Genomic DNA, 24,278 nt, shown 5'->3' with positions numbered 1-24,278 from the left:
TCGCCACGTTGCTTGCTGCTTGTAGCATCTTTTCATGATCCTTCATATTCTTTTGCAAATCCAATAAAAGCACTAAGAGAGGAAAGGATGCCCAAATGCTTTTTTTTGATGGCAACCTTTTCTAGCTCATCCGATCTCGATCCAAGTCTTATTTCATTGATATCCTCTTCTCTGATGTCTTCAAAATCAAGGGCTGCTCCATTGTCGCTCATCATGGTTGTAATGGAAGTGTCGATGCCTGGACTGTGATGTGCAACTGCCTTTTGTATATCCTTTAATTGTGCCGCCATTGGTATCGGTTATTCGACTCATTTTCGAGAAGGGGGGTGTTTTGGGCATCATATCCTCTTTGTTTTTCTTAGTGTTTGTCCCCTTAGGATTCTTACTTGCACTAACATCCTCTATGCTCGTCGCCCTATTATGGGATGCTAGAGTTGACCAGAAGGCAAGTAGAACCAAGGGAAGCAATCCTTAGACTAGAACGAAAGAGAAAAATCCGCTTAAGGACCCCTTTCAACTCTAAATGATTTGAAATTACTTTTACCAATAGCCAAGGGGCATTGTCCTTCCTTTAGCCTATCCTTCATCCGTATCATGTCCACTGCATCGATATTGGTGTCGGTTATTCACTTCATTTTTGAGAAGAAGGGTGTTTTGGGCATCATATCCTTTGTCTTTCTTAGTGTTTGTCCGCTTGGGATTCTTACTTGCACTAACATGCTCCATACTCGTTGCACTATTACAGGATGGTAGAGTGGTGGACCAGAAGGTAAGTAGAACCAAGGGAAGCAATCCTTAGACTAGAACAAAAGAAGGATGTCAGCTTAAGGACCCCTTTCAACTCTAAATGATGAAAATTCACCTTAACCAATAATCGTACAATGACTTTTCGGAATTAGGACTAGACCTCAAAAACTTCAAATCCACTTGCAAATCAGAAATTTATCATGTAATTCACCTCCAAATAAAATTATCCAACTTAGGGTAAAAATCGCAACTCTTCTTAAAAATCAGAATTTTATCTTCCACAAAATTCAGCTCCCACAAAATACGGCCCCCACATAATTCAGCTTCCACAAATTTTGTCAAGCAAGAAGAGTGCAGATTTGCTCTTGCAAAATCCCCAACATCTTGAGAATGAGAAGTGAGAAGTGAGGAGGAAATGGGAGAGAGGCATCCTCTTATACCCAACTTTCTTACTCTCTCCAAGCTAGCCGACTTGGGTCCTAGGAGAACGAAAAACAAATAATTAATGCAAAATTATGGCCCACAATTAAATACTTAGCTAAAATTAATTTTGCCATGATGAAAATTAACTTTTTAAATTGCCATATGGACCAAAATTGCAAAAAGAAAATAAATAATGCCTTAGAGGTGTTAAATATTTCCATTTAATGAAGATTTAGTAATTAATACGTCATTAAAATTAGATTTTGGCTAGCCATTTTTCAATATTAAATTACTAATTTCATTAAAGGCTAAAAAATTTTCAAGGCAATTTAATTCATTTAAAGCCAAATTTTGCAATTTTAATTCAAATCGATTTTGCTAAGCAATTAGCATTTTAACACAAAATTATTTCTCTAGAGCCTAAAAATCGATTTTGCAATTTGACTTCACCTTCACAAAAATTAATTTTCTTCACCAAAAAAAATAATTAAGATTTTCCAAAAGACCAAATTTAACAAAATTTTCATTTTTTGAAAATTATCCAAATTTATACAATTATATCCAAATTTTCAAAAGAAAATGTCTAAGTACAAAATTCACAACTTTATCCTGCCAAGAGTTGTTCTTTAAAATTTGTTCGGCCTAAGGATGAAATTTGTGGCTCTGGAAAATCAAGTCGAAATTGGGTGAAAATAAATCTAACCCTCTCCCCACTGGCCTTGAAGGTGTCCAAGGCGTGAAATCTTCAAATTTGAAACCTCTAGACCGAAAAATTGCTAAGGCAATCAAGAAAAGGGGGTCCCCAAATTTTTGGGGCGATGGTGTGAAAACCTCACAACATCTAGCATCAACCCAAAGAAATGTTCCTGAACATTTCAAGAAATAAGTAACTTAGAACAAAAGTCTCAGGATGGCCTATCCGAAAATCTACTTAAGGGTGAGCACTCAACAAGGGAAAGAACTCTCAAGTTGAACCTAAGCTTTCTAACCATAAGTTACTCGTGTGTGCAAATGATTTATTCCCCGCTTGACAAGAACTCGATAATCTCTTAGATCCATTAAACTTAGCTATCATAATATCCTTACTTCAAAAGCAACCTGGATAGAGCCTCGCTGCCAGTCAGGCGTCTATAGCCCCGACGGAGTTATCGCTGTGGCACCACAATCATGGTTCTACCTTTAGTGATTATCTTTATAGCACCGGTAGAGATGATTGCACACCCTTGAACCAAATTTTATCTTTATTTTCACTTCGATACTGCCTTTTCTCTTTTCTCATGATATTTTCTCTTTTCTTCCTTTCTTTTCAATCGTTTGTTTGGTTTGCAAGCAATGAAGGTTGCGGAGGGTTTGGAAGACCACAGCGGCGTTGAAGCAGGTGTGATTTTTACTAAATCCAATTTCACTTCGAAACATCAAGAACTCAAAGCAATTAAGTGTGAGTAGAATGTTGTAACCATGTCAAAGATAACTTAGGAACCTCTATCGAGTTAAACCCAAATTTAGTACCAGTCCTACCATAGACCAACGACTAAACACATTCTTTAATCTCTGAACCTCGTCAAATATACTCAAGAAATGAACAAGACGGACTCTATTTTGTTACCAAAAATGTAAAATCCACACACCTTGCCCATGAGTGATAACATGGACCCCCCTTTGCACCTGCAAAGAATCGAAACCAAAACTGCTCCAACTAAGGGAAGAGTAAAAGATCTCTAATCAAATGACTTGATGCAAATTTTACTCGAGCTCCCTCACAACACCTAAACTAAACAACTGAAAGAAAACTACTCTAAAGAACTGAAAAGAAAACTACTCTAAAGAACTGAAAAGAAAACTACTCTAAACAACTAAAAGGGAAACTTTAATCTACCCAATTGAAAGGAAACTTAAACTACTATCCCGAACCAAATGGTCCAAGACAAACCTACCTGACTATGTACAAGGCTCTAAAGGGACAACACTAACCGATCTAATATATACACTGGATCTAACATGGTTTCTCAAGATGTTCAAAAGTAACAAGGTTTGGGTGATAGTTCTCAATCTCGCAAACCCATCCTTGTACTCTGAAAAAAATTTGGTCACCTCAAACTCAAACTTTAGAAAATTATCATGCAAGACCAACAATTGAGGCAACTCATAGGGTCCATGATTAATCCAAATACAAGTTGTTTCTGTAGAATTTCCATAATCAAAATAAAAACTTTCAAACCTTTCATCTTTAAGAGCAGGGAAAGAAACAACCTAGCACAACTCAAATTCAAATGGAACCTGGAAATTCTCCACGGTCTTAGGAGGTCGAAGTTGGTGGTGAACCATCCCAATAGCATCAACACCAAACTCATTGGTAATCCAGGCAGGATCAATCTTGGAATCAAGCTCATGAAATATCACCTTTGGGGGCTTGTCCTTGTGAATAGTGAACCATGAATCCTTGTGAATCTCCTCAAGTGTATCCTCAAAAATCAAGGATTTTTTGATATTCTCCCCATCAAACACCTCTCCAAGTTGCTCGAACACAATATCCAACTGTAGCATCAACCCAAATTGTTCTTTATTTTCCTTTTCCATGGGAGCAACTTGATCACCACTTAACAATCCTTGCATATCCTCGTCAATAGAAGCTCCATCATCTAGCATGTAATTTCCCTTTGAACTCTCTTCAGGAACATCTTGCCATTCTTTATATAGACTCTCACCAAACATAGTACCTTCAAGACTGATAGGAGAACCATCATACATCTTTGTGAGTGGCCCATCAACTTCCATTTCAAGAGGCAAAATTTCTGGAGGTCGAAGTTGATGGTGAATCGTGCCACTTGCAACAACTTGATCACCTTGAAAGGCTTTGGGCAATGACTCCTTTTGTATTTCTTCTATAGGATTTTCAAGCATCCCCCCAAAGAATGTAGTGGAGATAGCGCCTTGCATTGGTTTATCAATATTTTCCTCATATTTGAACTGTCTTGTGATATCTTGTGATTCCTTGTTGAACTTTCCCACTTGATTATCTTCCTCTTTAAGGATATTTGAAACTTCTTGCAATCCATCCTCAAGAGTCACCCCTTGAATTATGTATGAAGGCTCACCAAAGATTTCCTTTTCATCCACCTTTTGATGTTCCATTTGTAGTTCTTCGTGTGTCTTTACCTGTTGATTTTTTGCTTCATCAACTTGTTGAATCTCAACCTTCTGTCTGCCATGTTGATCTTCTCGTTTTAGAGCCATTGGGATTCTCTTTTCTACTTGTTCTAAGGCCACTATACACAAGGAGCAAGGTAACTCCGAGTGGAATGCGTTGTGAACTCTGCACCAATTGGGTAATAGTAAGTCTCTTACTGGTGTTCGGTTACCCAACTCCATCCCTTGTTGCACAATTCTAGTCACGAAATTCTTGAAGTTTTCAAACATGTCTTCACCCTCATCGGACGAAGCATCTGGATTTGACTCAGTCAGGATCTCGGTGGAATCCTTTCCTTTGCTTACCGTCTCCTCTCTCTCTTGGATAAATTCAATTGTTCCCTCGATTTTCTTATCAACCTCTCCACCTCTTGATATAATGTGTGAAGGTTCATCCACTCGGTTATCTTGAATATCAGAATCAACCATATCCTCTTGATAAATCTTATCTTCTTCATTCTTTGGTGTCCAACTTGAAAGCTGAAAGAAATTCTTACCACCGCCTACTGATATTTCCTCATACCAACCCAATTGAAACTTGACCAAGTCAATGGTGTCTTGGCAAGATGGGCAAATAGAGTCTAAATATATGAGACTATGTGTGAGGCACCAATAACATTTTCCACATGTTTTTTGGTTCCCTATTGATATCTTCTTTGAAAACAAGAAAATCTTCCTTCGAATTGACAAAGACCACATGCTCATGTATTTGTGAAAAAGAAAATTTTCCTCTTAATGCCATGTCCACTCTTAAGAGAAACACCAAACAATCCATCTCCCCATGATCCGTAGTACCATGTATCCTACATTTCCTTGGTGTTGCAAGTTGAGACAAATTCAATGGAGATAACCTTTTGTTCAAATCAAACCAAATGGGATGAACGTCCACTCTCCTATCCATTGAGAAACCTTTCTTCTTTTTTGAAAATTTTGAAAATTTTGATTTTTTTGAATTTTTTGATTTTAAAAGAGATCTCTCATCTCAAATCTAGCTTTGAAAGCTCATTCTTCGTCAATCTCTGCATTTCCAAGTTGATCCAAAAATGAAAATCATTCAGCCCTCCTAGCGCTAGATAATGTTGATGCGAGTTTTGTATCACTTACATAACATATTAGTAATTGGATATTTGATACGGAGTATCAAACATACAATTCCTCTCTTGAAAAGTTATCGCACACGAGATGTGAGAACAACTCCAATGTTCCTTGCACTTGTGGATGCTCACTCAGTTTTATTGATGTGATTCGTTGGTAATCACATAAGCAGCCTTATGTTTTTCATTCAAGGATGACTTGGACTTTGGTGGAATGATGGAGATGATGATGGGTTTGTGAAATATGTGAGTGGCAGATAATGTTGATGGTGGTGATGATGGAAGATGTGTTTGCCAATGATGATGTTGGTGGGAAAGCGATGGTGGTGGAAGGTGAATGGATGTGTTCTGATACTTGACTTACTTTTCTAACTTCCTTCTCTAAACTTCAACTACTGCACTACTCACTATTCTACTCCTGGTCCTACGAATGGAAGGTTAGCAAATGGACGGGGATCGAACTTAATGAAAGCTGACCAACAACCTCACTTCCATAGGTGCAATTATTCAAAGGAACAATAAACTAGTTCACCACACAAGGCTTCCCAACTAGCCGCTAGGATGCTAGTGGTCTAGTATTGACCCCTATCAAACATTTACCAAAGCTACCATACAACTATTCATCTACTTTAACCTCACTTAAACAACTTCAAATAAAATTTGCTTCAACAACTTGAAAAGAAATCTAACTATGTGGAAGTAGAAAACATGCAATAATACCCAATGTTCTTAATCAACATGCAAATCGCAATAATGAAAAAGAGAGCAATTTTGGTATTATCTTCGCAACAATTTCTCCAACACTTTACAAATGAGAGCAAATGGCCTTATATAGGGGCCAAAAATACAACGAAGGATGGAGATCAAAACAAGATCAAAGATCTAGATTGGATCCTCAAAACCCTAATTAGGGTTGCCACTCCATCGGCCAATGAGAAGACGCCACCTCATCAATGGACCAATGAAAAAAGTGAAAAAAATGCAAAAAGGTGGCAACCGATGAGAAGGCACCAAAATGGTGCCCAATAAAAATTAGACACTTGTCCTATTTTAGGAGAAAGGGAAATTGCCACTTGGGCTTACATCAAATGATCTTCTAATATAAATCTTCTCTTTTTTTTCATTTTCTTAGCTAAGGCAATGAACTTAGATAGCCTTTTGTTAACTTCTTCCATAAGAGGACAAGGTGTGTGCTTCGCCTTGAGTTCCACTGACTTCACCACGTTGCTTGCTGCTTGTAGCATCTTTTCATGATCCTTCTCATATTCTTTCGCAAATCCAATAAAAGCACTGAGAGAGGAAAGGATGCCCAAATGCTTTTTTCTGATGGCAACCTTCTAGCTCATCCAATCTCGATCCAATTCTTATTTCATTGATATCCTCTTCTCTGATGTCTTCAAAATCAAGGGCTGCTCCGTTGTCACTCATCATGGTCGTAATGGAAGTGTTGATGCCTGGGCTATGATGTGCAATTGCCTTTTGTATATCCTTTTATTGTACCGCCATTGGTATCGGTTATTCGCCTCATTTTCGAGAAGAAGGGTGTTTAGGGCATCATATCCTCTTTGTCTTTCTTAGTGTTTGCCCCCTTAGGATTCTTACTTGCACTAACATCCTCCATGCTCGTCGCCCTATTACGGGATGGTAGAGTGGTGGACCAAAAGGCAAGTAGAACCAAGGGAAGCAATCCTTAAGACTAGAACGAAAGAGAAAAATCCGCTTAAGGACCCCTTTCAACTCTAAATGATTTGAAATTACCTTTACCAATAGTCAAGGGGGATTGTCCTTTTAGTCTGTCCTTCATCCATATCATGTCCACTGCATCGATATTGGTGTCGGTTATTCGCTTCATTTTTGAGAAGAAGGGTGTTTTGGGCATCATCTCCTCTTTGTCTTTCTTAGTGTTTGTCTGCTTGTGATTCTTACTTGCACTAACATCCTCCATACTCGTTGCCCTATTACGAGATGGTAGAGTGGTGGACCAGAAGGCAAGTAGAACCAAGGGAAGCAATCTTTAGACTAGAACGAAAGAAGGATGTCAGCTTAATGACCCCTTTCAATTCTAAATGATGAAAATTCACCTTAACCAATAATCGTACAGCGACTTTTCGGAATTAGGACTAGACCTCAAGAACTTCAAATCCACTTGCAAATCAGAAATTTATCATGTAATTCACCTCCAAATAAAATTACCCAATTTAGGGCAAAAATCGCAACTCTTCTTGAAAATCAGAATTTTATCTTTCACAAAATTCGGCTCCCACAAAATTCGGTTCTCTCAAATTTCGGCCCCCACATAATTCAACTTCCACAAATTTTGCCAAGCAAGAAGAGTGTAGATCTGCTCTTGCAAAATCCCCAACACCTTGAGAAGGAGAAGTGAGAAGTGAGGAGGAAATGGGAGAGAGGCATCCTCTTATACCTAACTTTCTTACTCTCTCCAAGCTAGCCGACTTGGACCTTGGGAGAAAGAAAAACAAATAATTAATGCAAAATTATGACCCATAATTAAATACTTAGCTAAAATTAATTTTGCCATGATGAAAATTAATTTTTTAAATTGCCATAGAGGTGTTAAATATTTCCATTTAATAATAAAGATTTAGTAATTAATACATCATTAAAATTAGATTTTGGCTAGCCATTTTTCAATAGTAAATTACTAATTTCATTAAAGGCTAAAAAGTTTTCAAGGCAATTTAATCCATTTAAAGCCAAATATTGCAATTTTAATTCAAATCGATTTTGCTAAGCAATTGTAGCATTTTAACACAAATAAAATTATTTCTCTAGAGCTTAAAAATCGATTTTGCAATTTGACTTCACCATCACAAAAATTAATTTTCTTCACCAAAAAAAATAATTAAGATTTTCCAAAAGACCAAATTTAACAAAATTTTCATTTTTTGGAAATTATCCAAATTTATACAATTACATCCAAATTTTCAAAAGGAAATGTCTAAGTACAAAATTCACAACTTTATCCTGCCAAGAGTTCTTCTTTAAAATTTGTTCGGCCTAAGGATGAAATTGGTGGCTCTGGAAAATCAAGTTGAAACCGGGTGAAAATAAATCTAACCCTCTCTCCACTGGCCCTGAAGGTGTCCAAGGTGTGAAATCTTCAAATTTGAAACCTCTAGACCGAAGAATTGCTAAGGCAATTGAAAAAAGGGGGTCCCCAAATTTTTGGGGCGATAGTGTGAAAACCTCACAACGCACAACACCGCTCTGCAACTAAATTGACAGAGAATATTTATTGAACACAAAATTTTATTTAAAAGTTCAAGTACTACATATATATAAGATAGAATCCTTGAACACAAAATTCAGTGAACTGAACTGGTGTTAAAATTTCAAATCTGATCAAGTTTTAATACTCTGAATCAGGAAGTCAAAGTCTGATTTTGCAATTTGGGACCTGTATTTCATACCTTGAATTGGTACTTTGAACAAGGAATTTGAGTCTCTGATTTGAAATTCCTGATTCAGGAACTCAAAGATTCTGATTTTGGGACCCTTGGAATTAGGCTTTTATATTCTTGGAAATGGATTGGAAATTGATTTTGGAAAATGGAATCTGAATTTGGCAATGGATTCTTGCACCTGAATTTTTGAAATCGGGGCTTTTGATTTCAGTATCCTGTTGTAGGAGCTGGGATTTTCACCATGCTTGGAGAGAGATTGAAATTCATATTTGAAATCTCGGATCAGGATTTCTGATGTTGAGGATTTGGAATAGAATTTAGATTTTTAGATTCTTAGAATTCCGGATCTCTGATTTTGGAACTGAAAATCTGATTTTGGGAATCTTGGAATTGGGAATGTTGTTTGGGAATTGAAGGAGAGATGGTGGGTATGAATGGTGCTTGTGGATTAAAATCGTTCGTTCTTTTTTAGAGCAAGATTCCCACCACATCCCTTTATGCATTTTGTTGTTTGACTTTGCATTCTTTCTTGTTTTAATTTGTTTTGAGGCGGGTATGAGAAGGAAACTTGGTTTGGTGGCCACAAGGGATGTTCATAAAATGCCTTCCATGTAAGGAGACATACAATGCTTGGAGTCCTTGTTTTTTCTTAGGTGCATATGATGTTGGTTTGTGAAATGGCACATGGAGGGAATGTTTTAGAAATTTCTCATTGGGTTTCTCTCCCAGCCAAGAGGATGCATGAGCCCATTCCTTTTGGTCTCTGCATTTTCTTTTATCATTGCCTTCAACAGTTACAATGGAGGTGGGAGAAGTGGCAAGTGTGTTGATGTGAGTTTGTGACCACTTTGACATGCAAAATAAAATAGTAAGTATGCTATCCTCTCTTGAACAAGGAAGCCTCAAATAATAAACAATAGGAAACTTGTGTGATCAAGTATGGCAACCCCCAGGGTTTACAATCCAAACTATTGATTTTGTGCTGGATATAACTTAGTTGTATTTGATGTGATATTGCTGGTAATCACGAGGGCACTTATGTAGATGTTTATGGATTCAATCTGCTCTTCTCTCTAAAAGTGGTTGGAACTTGAATTTTTTTACTAGCTTGAGCTTCAAAGAAAGATAAAAGAGATAACGGTTTAGAGAGTCTAAGCAACATCCTAAGGACAACGATAATAATGAATAGTACTTAGACAAATTCCTTATGGAATTACTTTTTACTTACTAGAGATAACTCACAATGTCATAGAAAGAGTGCAATCTTTCAAGGCGGTGAAAACTTTCGCATTTTGTAAACAATCCTTCCAAATATCCACATGTCCACTTGTGAATGAAGGTTTTGTGAACTTGGATATGTCGATTTGGAACAACTTGATCGGTTGGTATGTCTTGTAATCTTCCTTTCTTCATTTATGTTTCAACTCCTTTTTCTTCATTATCACATAGAAGTTCCAACATCTCTTGATACTCAACATTTCTCAACCTTTGATTGTTTGTGAGGGTTCATATTCCAAATTGTTTCATCTTCATGAATGTCCTCTTCATTGTTCTTGAAACTTCTTCATTGTCCTTGGAATTCTTGTGTTGGAACTCCTTGTAGTCTTTAAAGTTTAAAACCTTCCCTGTGTTGATTCTTGTGGTCCCTCATGACAATCTTGGGAAATCCAAGGTTGATGTGACTTTCTTCATTTGTAGAGTTAATTCAATTCCTTGTACATCTTGTCCTTTGAATTCCTTAAGTGCGAGTCTTGGCTTGACTTCTTCATGACGTCTAAGTATCTTCCATGTTCCCTTCATTCCATCATTGGTTGTTGTATCAATCCTTGCAAACCAAAGAGAGAACACTTTGGTCAAGTGTAATGTCCCTTTTTCTAGGCCAGTAATTTTTGTTGTGACATTAGCCTGTTTGCCTTGGTCTTGTGGGCTAATTGAGATTTCATGGGCGTCAAATTGAGTTTTGGCCTAGGCAATTCTAGTTTCCGGCCAATCAAGGTGTTTCAGTGGGGTTTTTAGATACTATTTATAGTAGGTCAGCAGACTCAATATTCTTGGCATTTTAGTGTTGGACCAGGAGCATCTCATTGAGGCCTTCCCAACAAGCTATCACTCATGATTATTTGAGCCCATCTTATGGGTAATTTTAATGCTTGAAGATTTAAATGGTTTATTAATCAAGTGACTTTAAAACACAAGTTCATATTATTAAATGCCACTTTATTATTATACGAGCACTTTATTTTCTTAAATGGGGAAAAGGATATTTTAAAAAGAAATAAAGAAATAGAGAAAGGAATGTAAAGTGTCACCAGGTTGGGCTTAAAGGAAGGAGGAGAGCTCATTTGCAATGTACTTGGTTTATGGTTTTGAATTTAATTTTTCTCTTGGAGAGTTCTGGAAAGCTTCAGCTTTTGGCAGGTGAGAGGATGGAAATCCTTCAGCTTGGAGGCAGTGGACAGAAACCCATTGTCGGTTGGAGGCCTTGCACATGTGTTTTACATAGTGCTTTAAGTTCATATTTCTGATATCCAATCTTGCTGTTATTTCTATAACTACGATTCGATTCTGTGATTGTTTTGCTGAAATGCAATATTGTTTCTAAAACTTTATTCTGTTGGAGATTTGAACACAACATTATTTTGGAGTTTATATTTCTGCTGGTTATTTGTATTCTTTCTGGTATTTTAGTGGTTAAATTTGAAATCTATTGCATGAACTTGTCTGTTTAATATTTCTGAAATATATTAATAAATTTGGGACAATTACCCAGTTGGGGATATTACATCAAGTTTTATGGCTGAAAGTTGAGCACAAGCAAAAATAAAATAAGCTTTCCGTCTTAAATTGATGAGGACATGTAATTTCATACTTCACTAAAATAAATTTCACCTTCCTAGCAACAATCAGACTTAGGAAATTCTGCTTTTACTTCTGCTTTTCGCCTTCTTTGAGCCTAATTGCAATTTGAACTTTGGATATGCAGTTTGCTTCTTAAAGTTGATATTTATCTTGTTTAGTTCTTAAATCAGCCTGGAAAACTGAATTCTAAAATTGCTAGATTGTGTAGTTTGTTCTCCCTTGATCACTTGGGAATTTGGGCTTCCAGATCTGGAAAATTCATCAACTTGCAGATGGAGGGTTTGCCAATCCCTTGAATTAGATTTTAATTTGTTTGAAGTATGATCTGATCCCTGACTTCTGCTGATGATTTGCCCAGGTTGGAATTTACTGTTGTCTAGTGGCAAATTCACCCTTCTTTAAGTCCGATTTAATTTGGATTGCACCTTTAGCTTGGAAATCGCTTTATCATCTGTTTAACTTGAAGTATTAATATGATTTCCATTAAGAGCTCCTTGGCTATATTTATGGTAGTTGTGGTAAATCCTGTTCTTTAGTTGGAAGAACTTAGTACACAATCGTAATGCATATCATCAAATGCATAGGCAGTACAGTGAGCTGTCAACATCTGTGCTACATGCACTAAATGCCTATGTAATAACGGGCTAGCATGGTGTCCTCTGCACCTTATTGACAAGTGCTTGCACAATGCATCTTTATCACAGAGGGCTTGATTGAAATGTTTCTGCAATATAGGGCTTTCTGGCTAAGTCACAGGATTCACTGAATCTCATCCACGAAGTTCAAATTTCAGCGAAATTTTTACCCTTTCCGAATTTCATCCAAATTTTATGATATTAAATAATTTAATATAATATTGTTAAATAGAATAATATTATTTTAAAATAATATTGAGTTATTTAGTTATATTATGTAGCATATCAAACTATTTTGACAATTTTGTGGATATATTACTTATATTTAAAAATTAATAAATTTGTATAAGTTAAATTTATTGTCGATTTTTTTTCCAAATTTTATGATTGACGAACTTGAATTTGAACCTTGTGACTTGCTTTCTGGTGCATTTGTAGATCAGACTTACATTTTTGTGCTGGAGGAATCAATATCTGGGTCATATTGCCATAAACTAAATCTTTATTGAATATAAGAGTAAGAGGATGAAATTTGTTGAGCAGACGAATTTCAAACATTGTGCATCAGGGATGTTGAATTTTACATTTTACTTTTATTGAATAAAAAAATGTATTTAGATTATAGATATACTGATTTTTCAACTGTGTTACACTTTTGCGTTAATAACTTATTTGCCAAATCTGTATTGATAACCTTATTCTTGTACCTATAGAGTGTTTTGAATGTTAGCTTGAACATTTAGCTGAGAATACAATGGTTGCTGTTTATTGGAAGGACTCTAGCCATTGTATTGTGGGTGTTTGACAGTACTTGATGGTATGAACATATTTGTTCCAGAGGACCATTTGGAGGAGGCAGCTTCATTCTATTTTTATTGCTCGCAAATACTTTATAGCGTGCAGTTGTTCTTTGAATTTTTTTATTTCCATTGTTTTTTTGACCGAGAATTTTCATATACTAAAATGTATGTCTTCCTTTTGTATTTTGGTTAAACTAGGATAAGCATTCTCGGAAGGGACTTAATGAAATGATTCAAAGACGAAAGAAACTGCTCAAGTATCTTCGGCGGACTGATTGGGATTCCTACTGCTTTGTTATTTCTAAACTTGGTTTGAGAGACAATCCAGACTACAAAACATGAGACTGTTTTTACATATGCTTTAAGAGAATAATGCAGTGGGCAGGGGCAACTAGAAGATAAATTCATTCAATTTTGTTTATACTGGAAAGTACCCAGTTACTGCATTTTACAAGTGCTGGAGAATAGAAGAATTTCAAATCAAATGAGATTTTTCAATTCCATAGAGTTTTTTCTTTATTGAAATATGCAAATCAAACTACTCTTTTAATGGTCTCTTTTTATCTTTCTATTCGCTTGGGCCGACTAACCAGCACAATCGTGTTCTGTTAAGTAGACACCTTCCCTGTTTAAACATTTGTTTCAACTAGCATTTTATATAGCATTTTTTCCTTAGAGGAAAATTAGGATATTCATGACAATTCATGTTAGTTGGATGTTTTATTAGTGTTTTTAAAAAGTAGTATTAATCTCTATCTTTCTTCTTGTATATTTACGTTTTCTGCCACTGTTTTACACTTAACGTGAAAGATTCCACAAAATATTGTGATTATTCTACATTGATATTCAGACAAAGAACCAAGCGCACAGGGATATCATTATTGATCATTTAGTGCCTATAGCTAAATATATGGGGACGCGGCTATTGTCCCGATAGAATGCACCGCCGTACCTTAAAAACATAACATACATCCATTTTACCATGCATTTTGTTATGGAGCATGACATTTTAAGCAATATTAAAACTTCTACTTACTTCTACTTGATGTAATGTAGTTTTAACGGAAACGATTACAAATTAACGGAATAAAATAGTTTCTTTGTCAGTAGTGTGATTTACATTAAGAGTAGACTAACTGCTCAAATGCATTTGTTTTTATGCACTGGTTTTAATATTATTTTAAAATCTAGAGTTTATTTAATTTTTACATGTAGAGTTATTTTTAATTTTTAATTTTGTTAGAATATATATATAATTTTTAAATGTCACGTATGTAATTATAATTATAATTTAATATATTGTGTTATAGACATAATAGAAGATAAACTAATATTAAAATATTAATTTTTTTATATTGTTCTTACTATAATTTTAAATTAAAGAATAATGTGGAAAAAACAATTCTAAATAATTTAGTCTACTTTCAATCAGTTTTTGGGAGTTTGTTGATACTATGTATATAAATGGAGAAATATAGTTTGGATTGTTTATATTTGTATTAAGTAATTAGTAAGCTTGTTTAGATACATTATCAAGAAGGGTTTCTGGGTTTCTAAGATAAGACCCTATGAGAACAACTTTAGAGAAAAGATAAATGTATACTTATTAGTTTGGGTATTAGTTAGCTTTTTCCTTTTTGAAAACAATGTTTAAAAATTGTACATATAAGTTTAATATCAATTTGGAAGCTCTTTATTGTGTGAAAAGTTTGGATTTGATATAAGTATATCTCAATTCAAAATATATTTGCAGAATGAATTTGAGCACAATTCTTATATTTTATTAATTTGAGCATAATCCCTATATTTTATTAATTTGAGCATATTTAGTTTAAATATGATATGCTAGTATATTTATAGGCTATGAACACGGTTTTTCATAATCCAGAAATTTATAATGCATGAAAGTACAAAATAGGAATCTATTTCTCAATTACACGATATAAAAAATTCCTAAAATAAAAGAATTAGGCTAGTTGATATGATTAAATCTGATTTGATTAAATTATTCAAAAGTTTGTTTTGAAATTGGTTTTAATAGAAATCTATTCTATGTTACATTTACTATAATCACACGATTGTTACAAATAATCTAGCTTTAAAAGTGTAAGATTGAGCTTGTTTCATGTTAAGATGTAATTTATAACTAAATTCCTAAATAATAGCTGTGGGTTATCAAATCTTAATTTATTAGTTGAGTTAAAGGATCTCAATGATAATTCCAAGGTGTTGTAGAAGGTCTATAGGAGTAGATCAAGAATTTGTAATGTTTTTGGATATAGGTGTATTTAAGAGTCACAATCTCAAATCTTGTCAGTATGGTATATGTATTTCTCATAGAATTGTATAACATTGGTTTAAAAATCATACTCATAATCTTTAAGTGAAAGAAGTACAGTGTTTAATTATTTGAATTTTGAAATTTTTGTGATGAGTTTTATGTGCCCTTATTGCTAAGTAGATTCAATTGGCCATAATGTGAAAAATAGCAATTTATGAATTTCATTAGACTAAGTATTTGAATTATAAATCTTTTTATATTTAAACATAGGTTTTGATATTACAAATTAATTTATAGGCTAATAAATAGTTTGCCTTATAAGAGTTTAATTCACCATGTCCCTACTCATAGTTGAATCTTGACTATATTTAGGAAATCTTGAAATACTTTTTGAAATAATATATAGTTTATATCAAGATTGAAATCTTCTTTAGTAACTATCTCATAAATGTGTAGTCTCCAATTTTATTATGTTGTTTTGTTCCCTTTTTTGGCATATTTTCAAATGATTTTCCATTTTTTCCAAATGGTTCCTTTTCTTTTATTTATTATTCTTATGGCAATTATTTGTATGTAGACCTTTGTCAATTTTCTTGTGTATATTCTTCTGATAACTTCTGCTTTGCAATGGGCATGATTCTTATGGTAGAGTTTTAGCCTTTATTTATTTCTTCTTATTCTTTGTTTTGTTTTATTGAAAAGGGAATTAGTCTCTAGTGACATAGTATGTTTGAGAAATTTCATTTCCAAACATAACTATTGTAGACACCCAAATTTGATTACATCACCTAGTAATCTTATTTAGTCATTTTCTAGGACATTTTTGATTAAATATTAAATATTTAATTAATTTATCGTAATCCCCTAGTTAATTAAATTAATTAATCAACTATAGTCCAATTGATAAAATCAAATGACAACCCAAAGTCAAATTATCAATTAAATCCCTATTCCTCTATTAAATTAAAGAAATACATAAATCTATTTAATTGAATCCCACATCCCCATTGATTTGAGAGATCATTTAATAAATCAATCCCAAACCCCTAACCTTTCTTAAACTTTATCATTATTCAAATCCAACTCATTCACCCATACTAACCTCACTTAGCCAGCTAATTAACTTATCTCATTAATGCCAAGCCATTTGCCCCCTAATCCCCTCCTAAGCCAAGCCAAGCCTAATCCCTTTCCTAAACATGTGCACAACTTTAAGAAAGGGTTAAGACTTTCTAACCCAAGCCAAAGTCAAAGTCTTATCTCATCCTCTTACATTCCTATCCAAGGACTTTAAGGCTCTTGCATGCCTTAAAGGCTCTTTAATGCCTCTTACATCCCTCTTCCACACTCCTCTCTCATAACTCCCTTTGACCCTTCATTTTGACCCTCTTCCCCTATCCAATCCTCTTGTGACATTTGTCACAAGGCAATGGATTTGAAGAAGCACAATCCATGTGCTTCCCCTTCCTTGCATTGTAGCCATTCCTCATCAAACCTCCATCTTTGCAACCTAACCCTCCATCTCACTACCCACCTGGCTTATAAATTGGACCCTTCCCCTCTCACAAATCATCCACTTTTTAGGCAAACTTATAATGCTCCATTAACCACCAAGTTATTAATTGCATCTTTACCATGTCAAAATCCATTTACACCTCCATTGTTGAATCCTTCATCCATCTTCATGCTTGATCACAAATCCATCGTTTAAAGCTTGAGCACACTTGAGCATACATCCACCATTGCTTGGACACATCAAAGTCTCAAGGTCACACTTGGCGAGCTTGCCATACTTGGTTTGCATTCCTCTACAGTGTTTCCTTTGTCCTCTCATACGCATTGCTGTTTTATTTAGTTTTGTGAATATTAGATTAATTTTGATATTCTTTACATAGTAATTTCATAGCATACATTTTGGCACACTTGGCGGGACCCCACATTCGGGTCACTTTCAATCATTTTGCACTTACTTTTGCTAACTAACCAAATTGACGTATTGTGCTTATTGTTGTTATGTGTTAGGTTTATAACTTTGCTTGCAGGTGTTTTTATCCCAATACAGGTAATGCACTCCCAACCATATTATCCATTTCCTACTAGCTAAACCTTAAAAAAAATCATTTTTGCGAACCTGCGACAACGAGTTTGCAGGAAGAACTTCAAAGGAATGTGAACCCACAAAAGGGGGATGGAGTCTATCACAACACTTACCTACCACGTGGCCATAAAGTTCCCTTTCTCCATTCTCGCCCTCCAAACTCTACCCGGGAACGCTTGTTACTACTAGTGGGTTCGCTTGCAGTACCTGCGGGATCGCTTTACCAAAACATTCAGTCCTAGGAATCCTGTTTAAATTTTTGCCTTCAAACCTACGATTAAACCTATCAACGAGAACACCTACCAAATCAACATGATCGATCTGTTGTGGGTTCGCTTTGTGAGTATTTCTTCTACGACCCACAATTTTCTTTGCTTTCACCAGTTTTTGTACCACGATCCCACTCAATTTGATTGAATAATCACATTGTAGGATCGTAGGTTGACTCCTTGTAGAAGGAACAACATGTGAATATTGTTTTCTATTTGGTCCCTTAATTGTCTGCTTGCACATTTACTTTATTTTTTTGCATCATCAAATTCAATCTTGAATGTCCTAAAGACAAATTAACCCACTTTCAGATAGAATGAATGACTAAGTAGCGAATAGATCTTGAATGCCAAGTGTTAAAAAGAATGAATGCGATAAACCTTTCATTTGATGTTAAAAGAACATTGTGGATTAAACACTTCAAAATGTAGTGCTTAAAACAAATTCACACAATTTTGAATGCCTTAAAGAAAAAATGCTCTTATTCTCATCCTCTTCCAAAGCTTTCACATGGACAATTTATTATGTTGACGCGATTTAATATGTTGACCATTGCTGTCAAGTTGGAATAAACCTTTCATGCTAAACACGAGTGTTTTCAAGTAGTCAATAAGAAGGACAATTAAAAGCTTCAATAATAGAATGAATCAAGTACTTTGCATGTATTGAGATTTTTCTTTTTAGCACATATTTGACTTCTCTTATTTTTGCAAACTAGAATCATTTAAATACATGACATGTGCCGAAGGTTGTTAGCAAGATCATCCACAACAACCTAGGAGTGCTTCTAGTGAGCATGTCCCCTTTGGATAGAAGCTCAAACTGGTAAAATTCTCTAGCTGGTATATAAATGAGAAAAATGGTAAACAATCTTCTCCATCAGGAAAGTTCGGGTGGTGTGTTTCTTGGGGTAGCCTGAAGTGGAAAAAATTTCCCACGATTTCAACATGTTCGGAATAGATTCTTAAGTGGATCACATACGTGGCAATTGATTGACTGACTCCACAGATCTAATTATGAACCAACTTAGTAGCTACCCTTTTATCCTTGGTATGTTATTTGCAGTGCAGTGGAAATAACATCCCTCTAGATTACTCACCATCGTGCTCCCCTAGTAGAGACATAAGGCTACTTGGGTTTCATCTCCAAGGGTCGTTGTCCCCGCAAAAGGGGGACTTCTATTTTCCATGTCTTGAAGATTCTTTAATGTGTATCATTTGTCGATCGACTCTTGTATCAACTCACCTCTTTGATTAGAAGGACATATTGCACTAGAATTAGGAGACATCAAATTGTGGGCCGTGGAATAACACATTGAAGACAAATTGACCTTAGGGATAAAAAGTGTGATTGAATTGTCTTATTTGTGCAAAAAACCTTGTGAAAAACATTTGTAAAACATACACATTTGTGGTTATTATCAAATTCTTTTGCTAAAGAGATCACATGTTTGTCTCTCTCAAAGTTGCTTTGTCCTTTGAGAGATTGTTTGCTCACAATACACCAAATCCGTTATTGAAAGAGTCTTATCCTTGTTATTTAAAAATGGTTGTTAGCAAGTCTATTCGCAACAACCCTGAGTCTACTTGGTTTTATTTCACCTCTTTTTAACAAAAGCCATTAAACTATCCTTTGATGAAAACTATTTCTTTGTCGACTTGGACCTATTTATTATTAAGAAGGTTCATATTGTCCAAATTTAAAGAAAAAGGTATACTTAATGTAGTCACTACCTTGACCCACAATTGAGACAAACCTAGTGAGAATACCTTGTGTCAGACCAAACAAAAACCAAGTTCAAAATGGTTAAGCTTCCACAAACAAAAATTTATAGAGAGATAGAAGCAAAAATAAAAAAACACACCTAATCCAAGACTTGCCAAAATAGATCAAATTGAGAAAGAAGGTGTTGAAGTTGCTATAAAAACTGAGTGGGACCATAAAGTTTAGAGCTTAACCTTAAGACACGGAGTCAACCAAAGCCTCATTGACTACACTAGCTACACCCACTTTGTTTAGGGTCTTCTTCTTCCACACAGACTTTACACTTCACATATCATAGATATAGGTCTTCATATAAGTTCTCATCCTACTTAGGTATTTTATGGTTTCATCATCTCTAGGTCATGTGCTTTAGAAATCCAACCGCATCCAAATCAACATCATAGACCAAAACATCCTCCATCATCTCCATCATACTTAAGCATTTGGTATCACTTTATTGAGAATTGTCTATCCTACATCCTACATCCATCACATTATCTCGATTATCCCTCAAACTAAGCATTGTTTAGGGTAAACTATCTTTGTCACGTGTCCCTCATCACCTTGAGAAAAAGGTTGGGCTCCACACTTGATCATCATTTTTCTTCCAAAAGGTCACAAGTCTACCTTAGAGTTGACATCGCCATCATATCTCAAGCTTACACATAGGGAAAAACATCTCCTCTTTTACTTTTACATCACATCACTCATCCTTAGGTTTCCTAGGTATCATATCATTTGGAGTAGGATCCTTCCCACACATATATCATATATCTTTGTGCATCATAGAAAACCAAACCATCATAGTTGTTATATCCTTAGAGAATTTTGTAAAACCATCCACTCATATATAATTACACTTATTATCCTATCATCTTGCATTTCATCCTTAGGAACATCATCATTTTATGGCACCTACCACACATCCACTAAGAACAAAATTAGGAAGAAGAAAGATATGGCTCAGAATCTTAGCAGTAGTTCAACTAGTGCACAACCATACCCAACAATATCTGCAATCACACATGATCCACCACCACAACATCTAGAAGGGTCCCTCACTAGACATAGACGCCTTTATGAATCAGCTAGGACACACAACCATTGTTAATGCCATCATATATAGAAATAGAGAAACCATCATGGAAAACTTTTTGAGAGACATGGTGCCTTTGGATTTGGGAGGCTGCCACCTTTAGACATATCTGATCCCACTCATCCTTTATTTGGCAGACTACCACCACCCATGTGTCCATCTGATCCTAATGATCCTCTTTTCACACCATAATGAAGACACCAAACAATGCAACCAAAACCTACAGATCCAAATATACCATCAACCCAACTCGGTGCTCCCATCCCACAAAGTAATCAACCCACCATGACACAATCATTAGTTCACACAACATCCTAACATACCACTACTACACCATCCATGTCTATAAATACCACCACCATTACTACTCCAATTTTACAGTCTACTTCTATCCGACATAGTAGTGCTGCATCCTCCTTCCCTCATTTTTCCACTTCCACTTCATATGCATCTACTAGCACTATCTACCCCCCTCAACAACATAGCTGATCAATACTTCATTACACCATGAGGATGCTCTCCTTAGGGTCTAGCAATCCACCTTTTACCCCACCCACTATCAGTAACAATCCATTTTCCGCTAGTCAAAGCACCACCACCTCATTTCCACTAGGTCCTTGGAATTTTACAATCACAAGGACCACCTACAAACCTTTTCACTAGCAATCCATTTATGCCTAATTTTGAACCACCACCACCATGTTCCGCCAAGCCCACACCTACCATCACAAATTATTTTTCCATGCCACCTCTAGGAAGCAACCAAACCATACCACACCAATTAATGTCAACAATAGGCACATTTCCTTACACTAACTTTTTGACTCCACAAAACTCCTAGTTGCCACCTCAACTAAGCACACAATCCCAAACTGCAGTACCACTATATCCACCTTGCCCAGCCTTCCAAAAAATCCCACTATAGTTGTCGCATGTCCAAACCTCCATATAGAATCTATGGACTAGACAATAGTCTTACATCTACCCTCCATTGCAACAACCACCCTATCAAAACTATATCCAACAAGCAAAACAATATGCCCAATCACCATTCCTACAACCCATAACTCTCATCCCAACAAATGCACAATCTGGCTTTCATCCACCACAATATACAAACCAAAGCTACCTACATTCACCTGTGACATTTGATACATATGCTCTGCTAGGGGCACCAGGAGTGGGGGCACCAACAATAACACTTGTCAACCCTAAGTGGGAAGAAATGAAAATTTCCCTAAAAGCACTCAGGGATGGAACTGAATCCAAGACCTTCAAGTTTGAAAATGACTATCCATATAGGAGATCCAATCACACATGTCAAAGAATTTTATATGCACTTCCAAGAAGTGGCTTACAATGACATATTCCTAATGCGACTTTTCCCTAAAATTATAGAAGGCCTTGCTCTTGAATAGTTTTGTTGCATACCCTAGGACACAATTAGTACCCTTGTAGATCTTTCAAAAGCCTTTGTGGCCCAATATGCTCACTTGGTTGAAATTGATTTATCTATCATAGATCTAGTCCACACTAAACAAAAAGGAGGGGAAAGCCTTGCTGATTATTTACAGCAATGGAAAACTCTCAACTTGGATCTCATGTACCATACCCGAAAACCACCTTGTCAAGATGTTCATTAACCACACACATCCTAGTCTTGCACACCACATGGTTATGAATGATTTGCAAACATACAAAGACATCAAGGAAAAGGGGGATGGGCCTTGAGCAATGACTCATTAAAGATGGTGTCATCAAAATTTATGAAGAAAACACCCAAGAACAAGGATAATATAATGACAAAACATGATATTGGAATAAAAAAATATAGTGACCAATGGTGCCATCGATACTGGACAAGTTCATGTGGCGGGAGCAATGCCCAACACACCAAATACTCCTTATCAACAACTATCGCAACAACAACAGTCGACCTATCAAAAAAGTGCATATCGACAATCATACCAACAACCTCTATCACAACACACTCAACCCAATACAAAAGTACCAAATCCTCAAAATCAAATCAATGCCATTACTGTCGTAGTTAGACTAATGGCATGAGTCCAAAGGTAGTTTCGAGTATACACCTCTTTAGGGGAACCACTTGATGTCATTTTTGAAATGTTGGCCAAAGAAAATCTTGTCTGACATCCATAGACAACCATTAGATCACCATGTTAAAGGGCATCCCAATCTTAAGTGTATGTAGCTACAGACTATGTATAAGGCCTCATCGATCAAAAGGAAATCATAGTGGGGGCACAAGCCTCTCTGAAAGTAGAATTATTGATCTACCAAAATACATTTCCCCCACATAACAAAAACATCAGCAAGGCCCTTGTAAACAATAACAATAGCAACAACACCAAAAATCCAAACAATGTTTAGATGAAACAAGGTGATAACTGCAATAAATCATAGAACTATACATCGACATACTTAGAATATGTTAATTTGATTGGTTGCATATCTCAGATAGAGACTTCTATAAATGTGATAAATATCAAAGGCCCAGACAATCAATGTGCGATCACCACAAGGACTCAACTCAACATAGCCAGGCCATCCACACCTATCCCATCAGGACCCCAATATAACATATTGGAACACCTTGGGAACATGCTAGCCCAAATCTCTATTCTAGATCTCCTGTGCACTAGTCTACTCTACAAAGAAATCCTTGAGAGTACTCTTCATGAGTTTCGTGTTCCTACTGATATCAATGCCATAAATTTTGAAACTTGGTAGGCCATCTCTTTGCCTCATGCACATTATCCTTCCAAACTTTTGACATCCCAACTATTGAACTATATCATATCCTTCCACTCCACATAGCCATCATGGTTTCTGACTTTTCCATCAAAAGGGTCATGATAAATAATGGATCAACCTTAAATCTATGTACTTTAAAGTTCATCAAACAAGTAGGCTACTAAGACATATAACATAAATGAAGTCATCACTATCAAGGCCTATGACAACTTAAAGGAACTATCTTGCTACCTATCAGAGTTGGCCCCGCTACTGAAGTGATAGTTTTTCATGTAGTTGATCTTAACCTACCCTTCAATATCTTCCTCATTTGACCATGAATTCATGCTATGAGGGCCATCCTCTCCACTTATCATTAGTGTGTCAAATTTATGCAAAACAACACTAAGATAACCATCCATGTTGATCGTGAACCCTTTGCTTATTGCAATGCAATAGATGTCTCATACGATAACCATTGTCTTAGAATCAAGATTGACAACACCATGGCCAGCTCGTCCGATACTTGCCATGATCCAGACACCATTTTAGCTTCCAATATTTCCATGGTTAAGATTAACTACCAGGATTATGAAGAATACAATCTTTTAGATGACTATGCTTTTAGTGCTCTACCTCTTGACCCACATACTTAGGGGTGCCCAACCTATCAAGGTCCAAAGCTATACACAACTTCCTAGCTCGTAAAAAATGGGTCCACCACATTTTTTGCCAATGGAATCCTCAATGGAGAGGAAACAACTCCTAATATTAGTACTTGGTTATACAAAGACCCACCTCCAAAAGGTAAAGAGCTCCTTGACTATTTTAGACAAAAATACC

At 35.8% G+C, this 24,278-nt stretch overlaps 1 protein-coding gene across 1 annotated transcript in view; it reads left to right on the top strand.

Moving 5' to 3' along the window:
- The window catches only part of LOC149552478 (uncharacterized), a 48,698-nt gene extending 34,974 nt beyond the window's left edge, over positions 1-13,724 (top strand). Inside the window, exon 5 of the mRNA XM_089788060.1 lies at positions 13,368-13,724. Within this exon, the coding sequence (XP_089644186.1) occupies positions 13,368-13,511 (144 nt within the window). The 3' untranslated portion in view covers positions 13,512-13,724. The remainder of the gene's footprint in view (positions 1-13,367) is intronic.
- The last annotated feature ends 10,554 nt before the right edge of the window (positions 13,725-24,278 follow it).

This window comes from Cupressus sempervirens, chromosome 6, assembly GCF_028749045.1.
Source record: "Cupressus sempervirens isolate cs-2001-9-10 chromosome 6, ASM2874904v1, whole genome shotgun sequence".
NCBI classification, from domain to species: domain Eukaryota; kingdom Viridiplantae; phylum Streptophyta; class Pinopsida; order Cupressales; family Cupressaceae; genus Cupressus; species Cupressus sempervirens.
The sequence above is the reverse complement of the archived record's forward strand: the minus strand, read 5'-3'. Positions and strand labels throughout refer to the sequence as shown.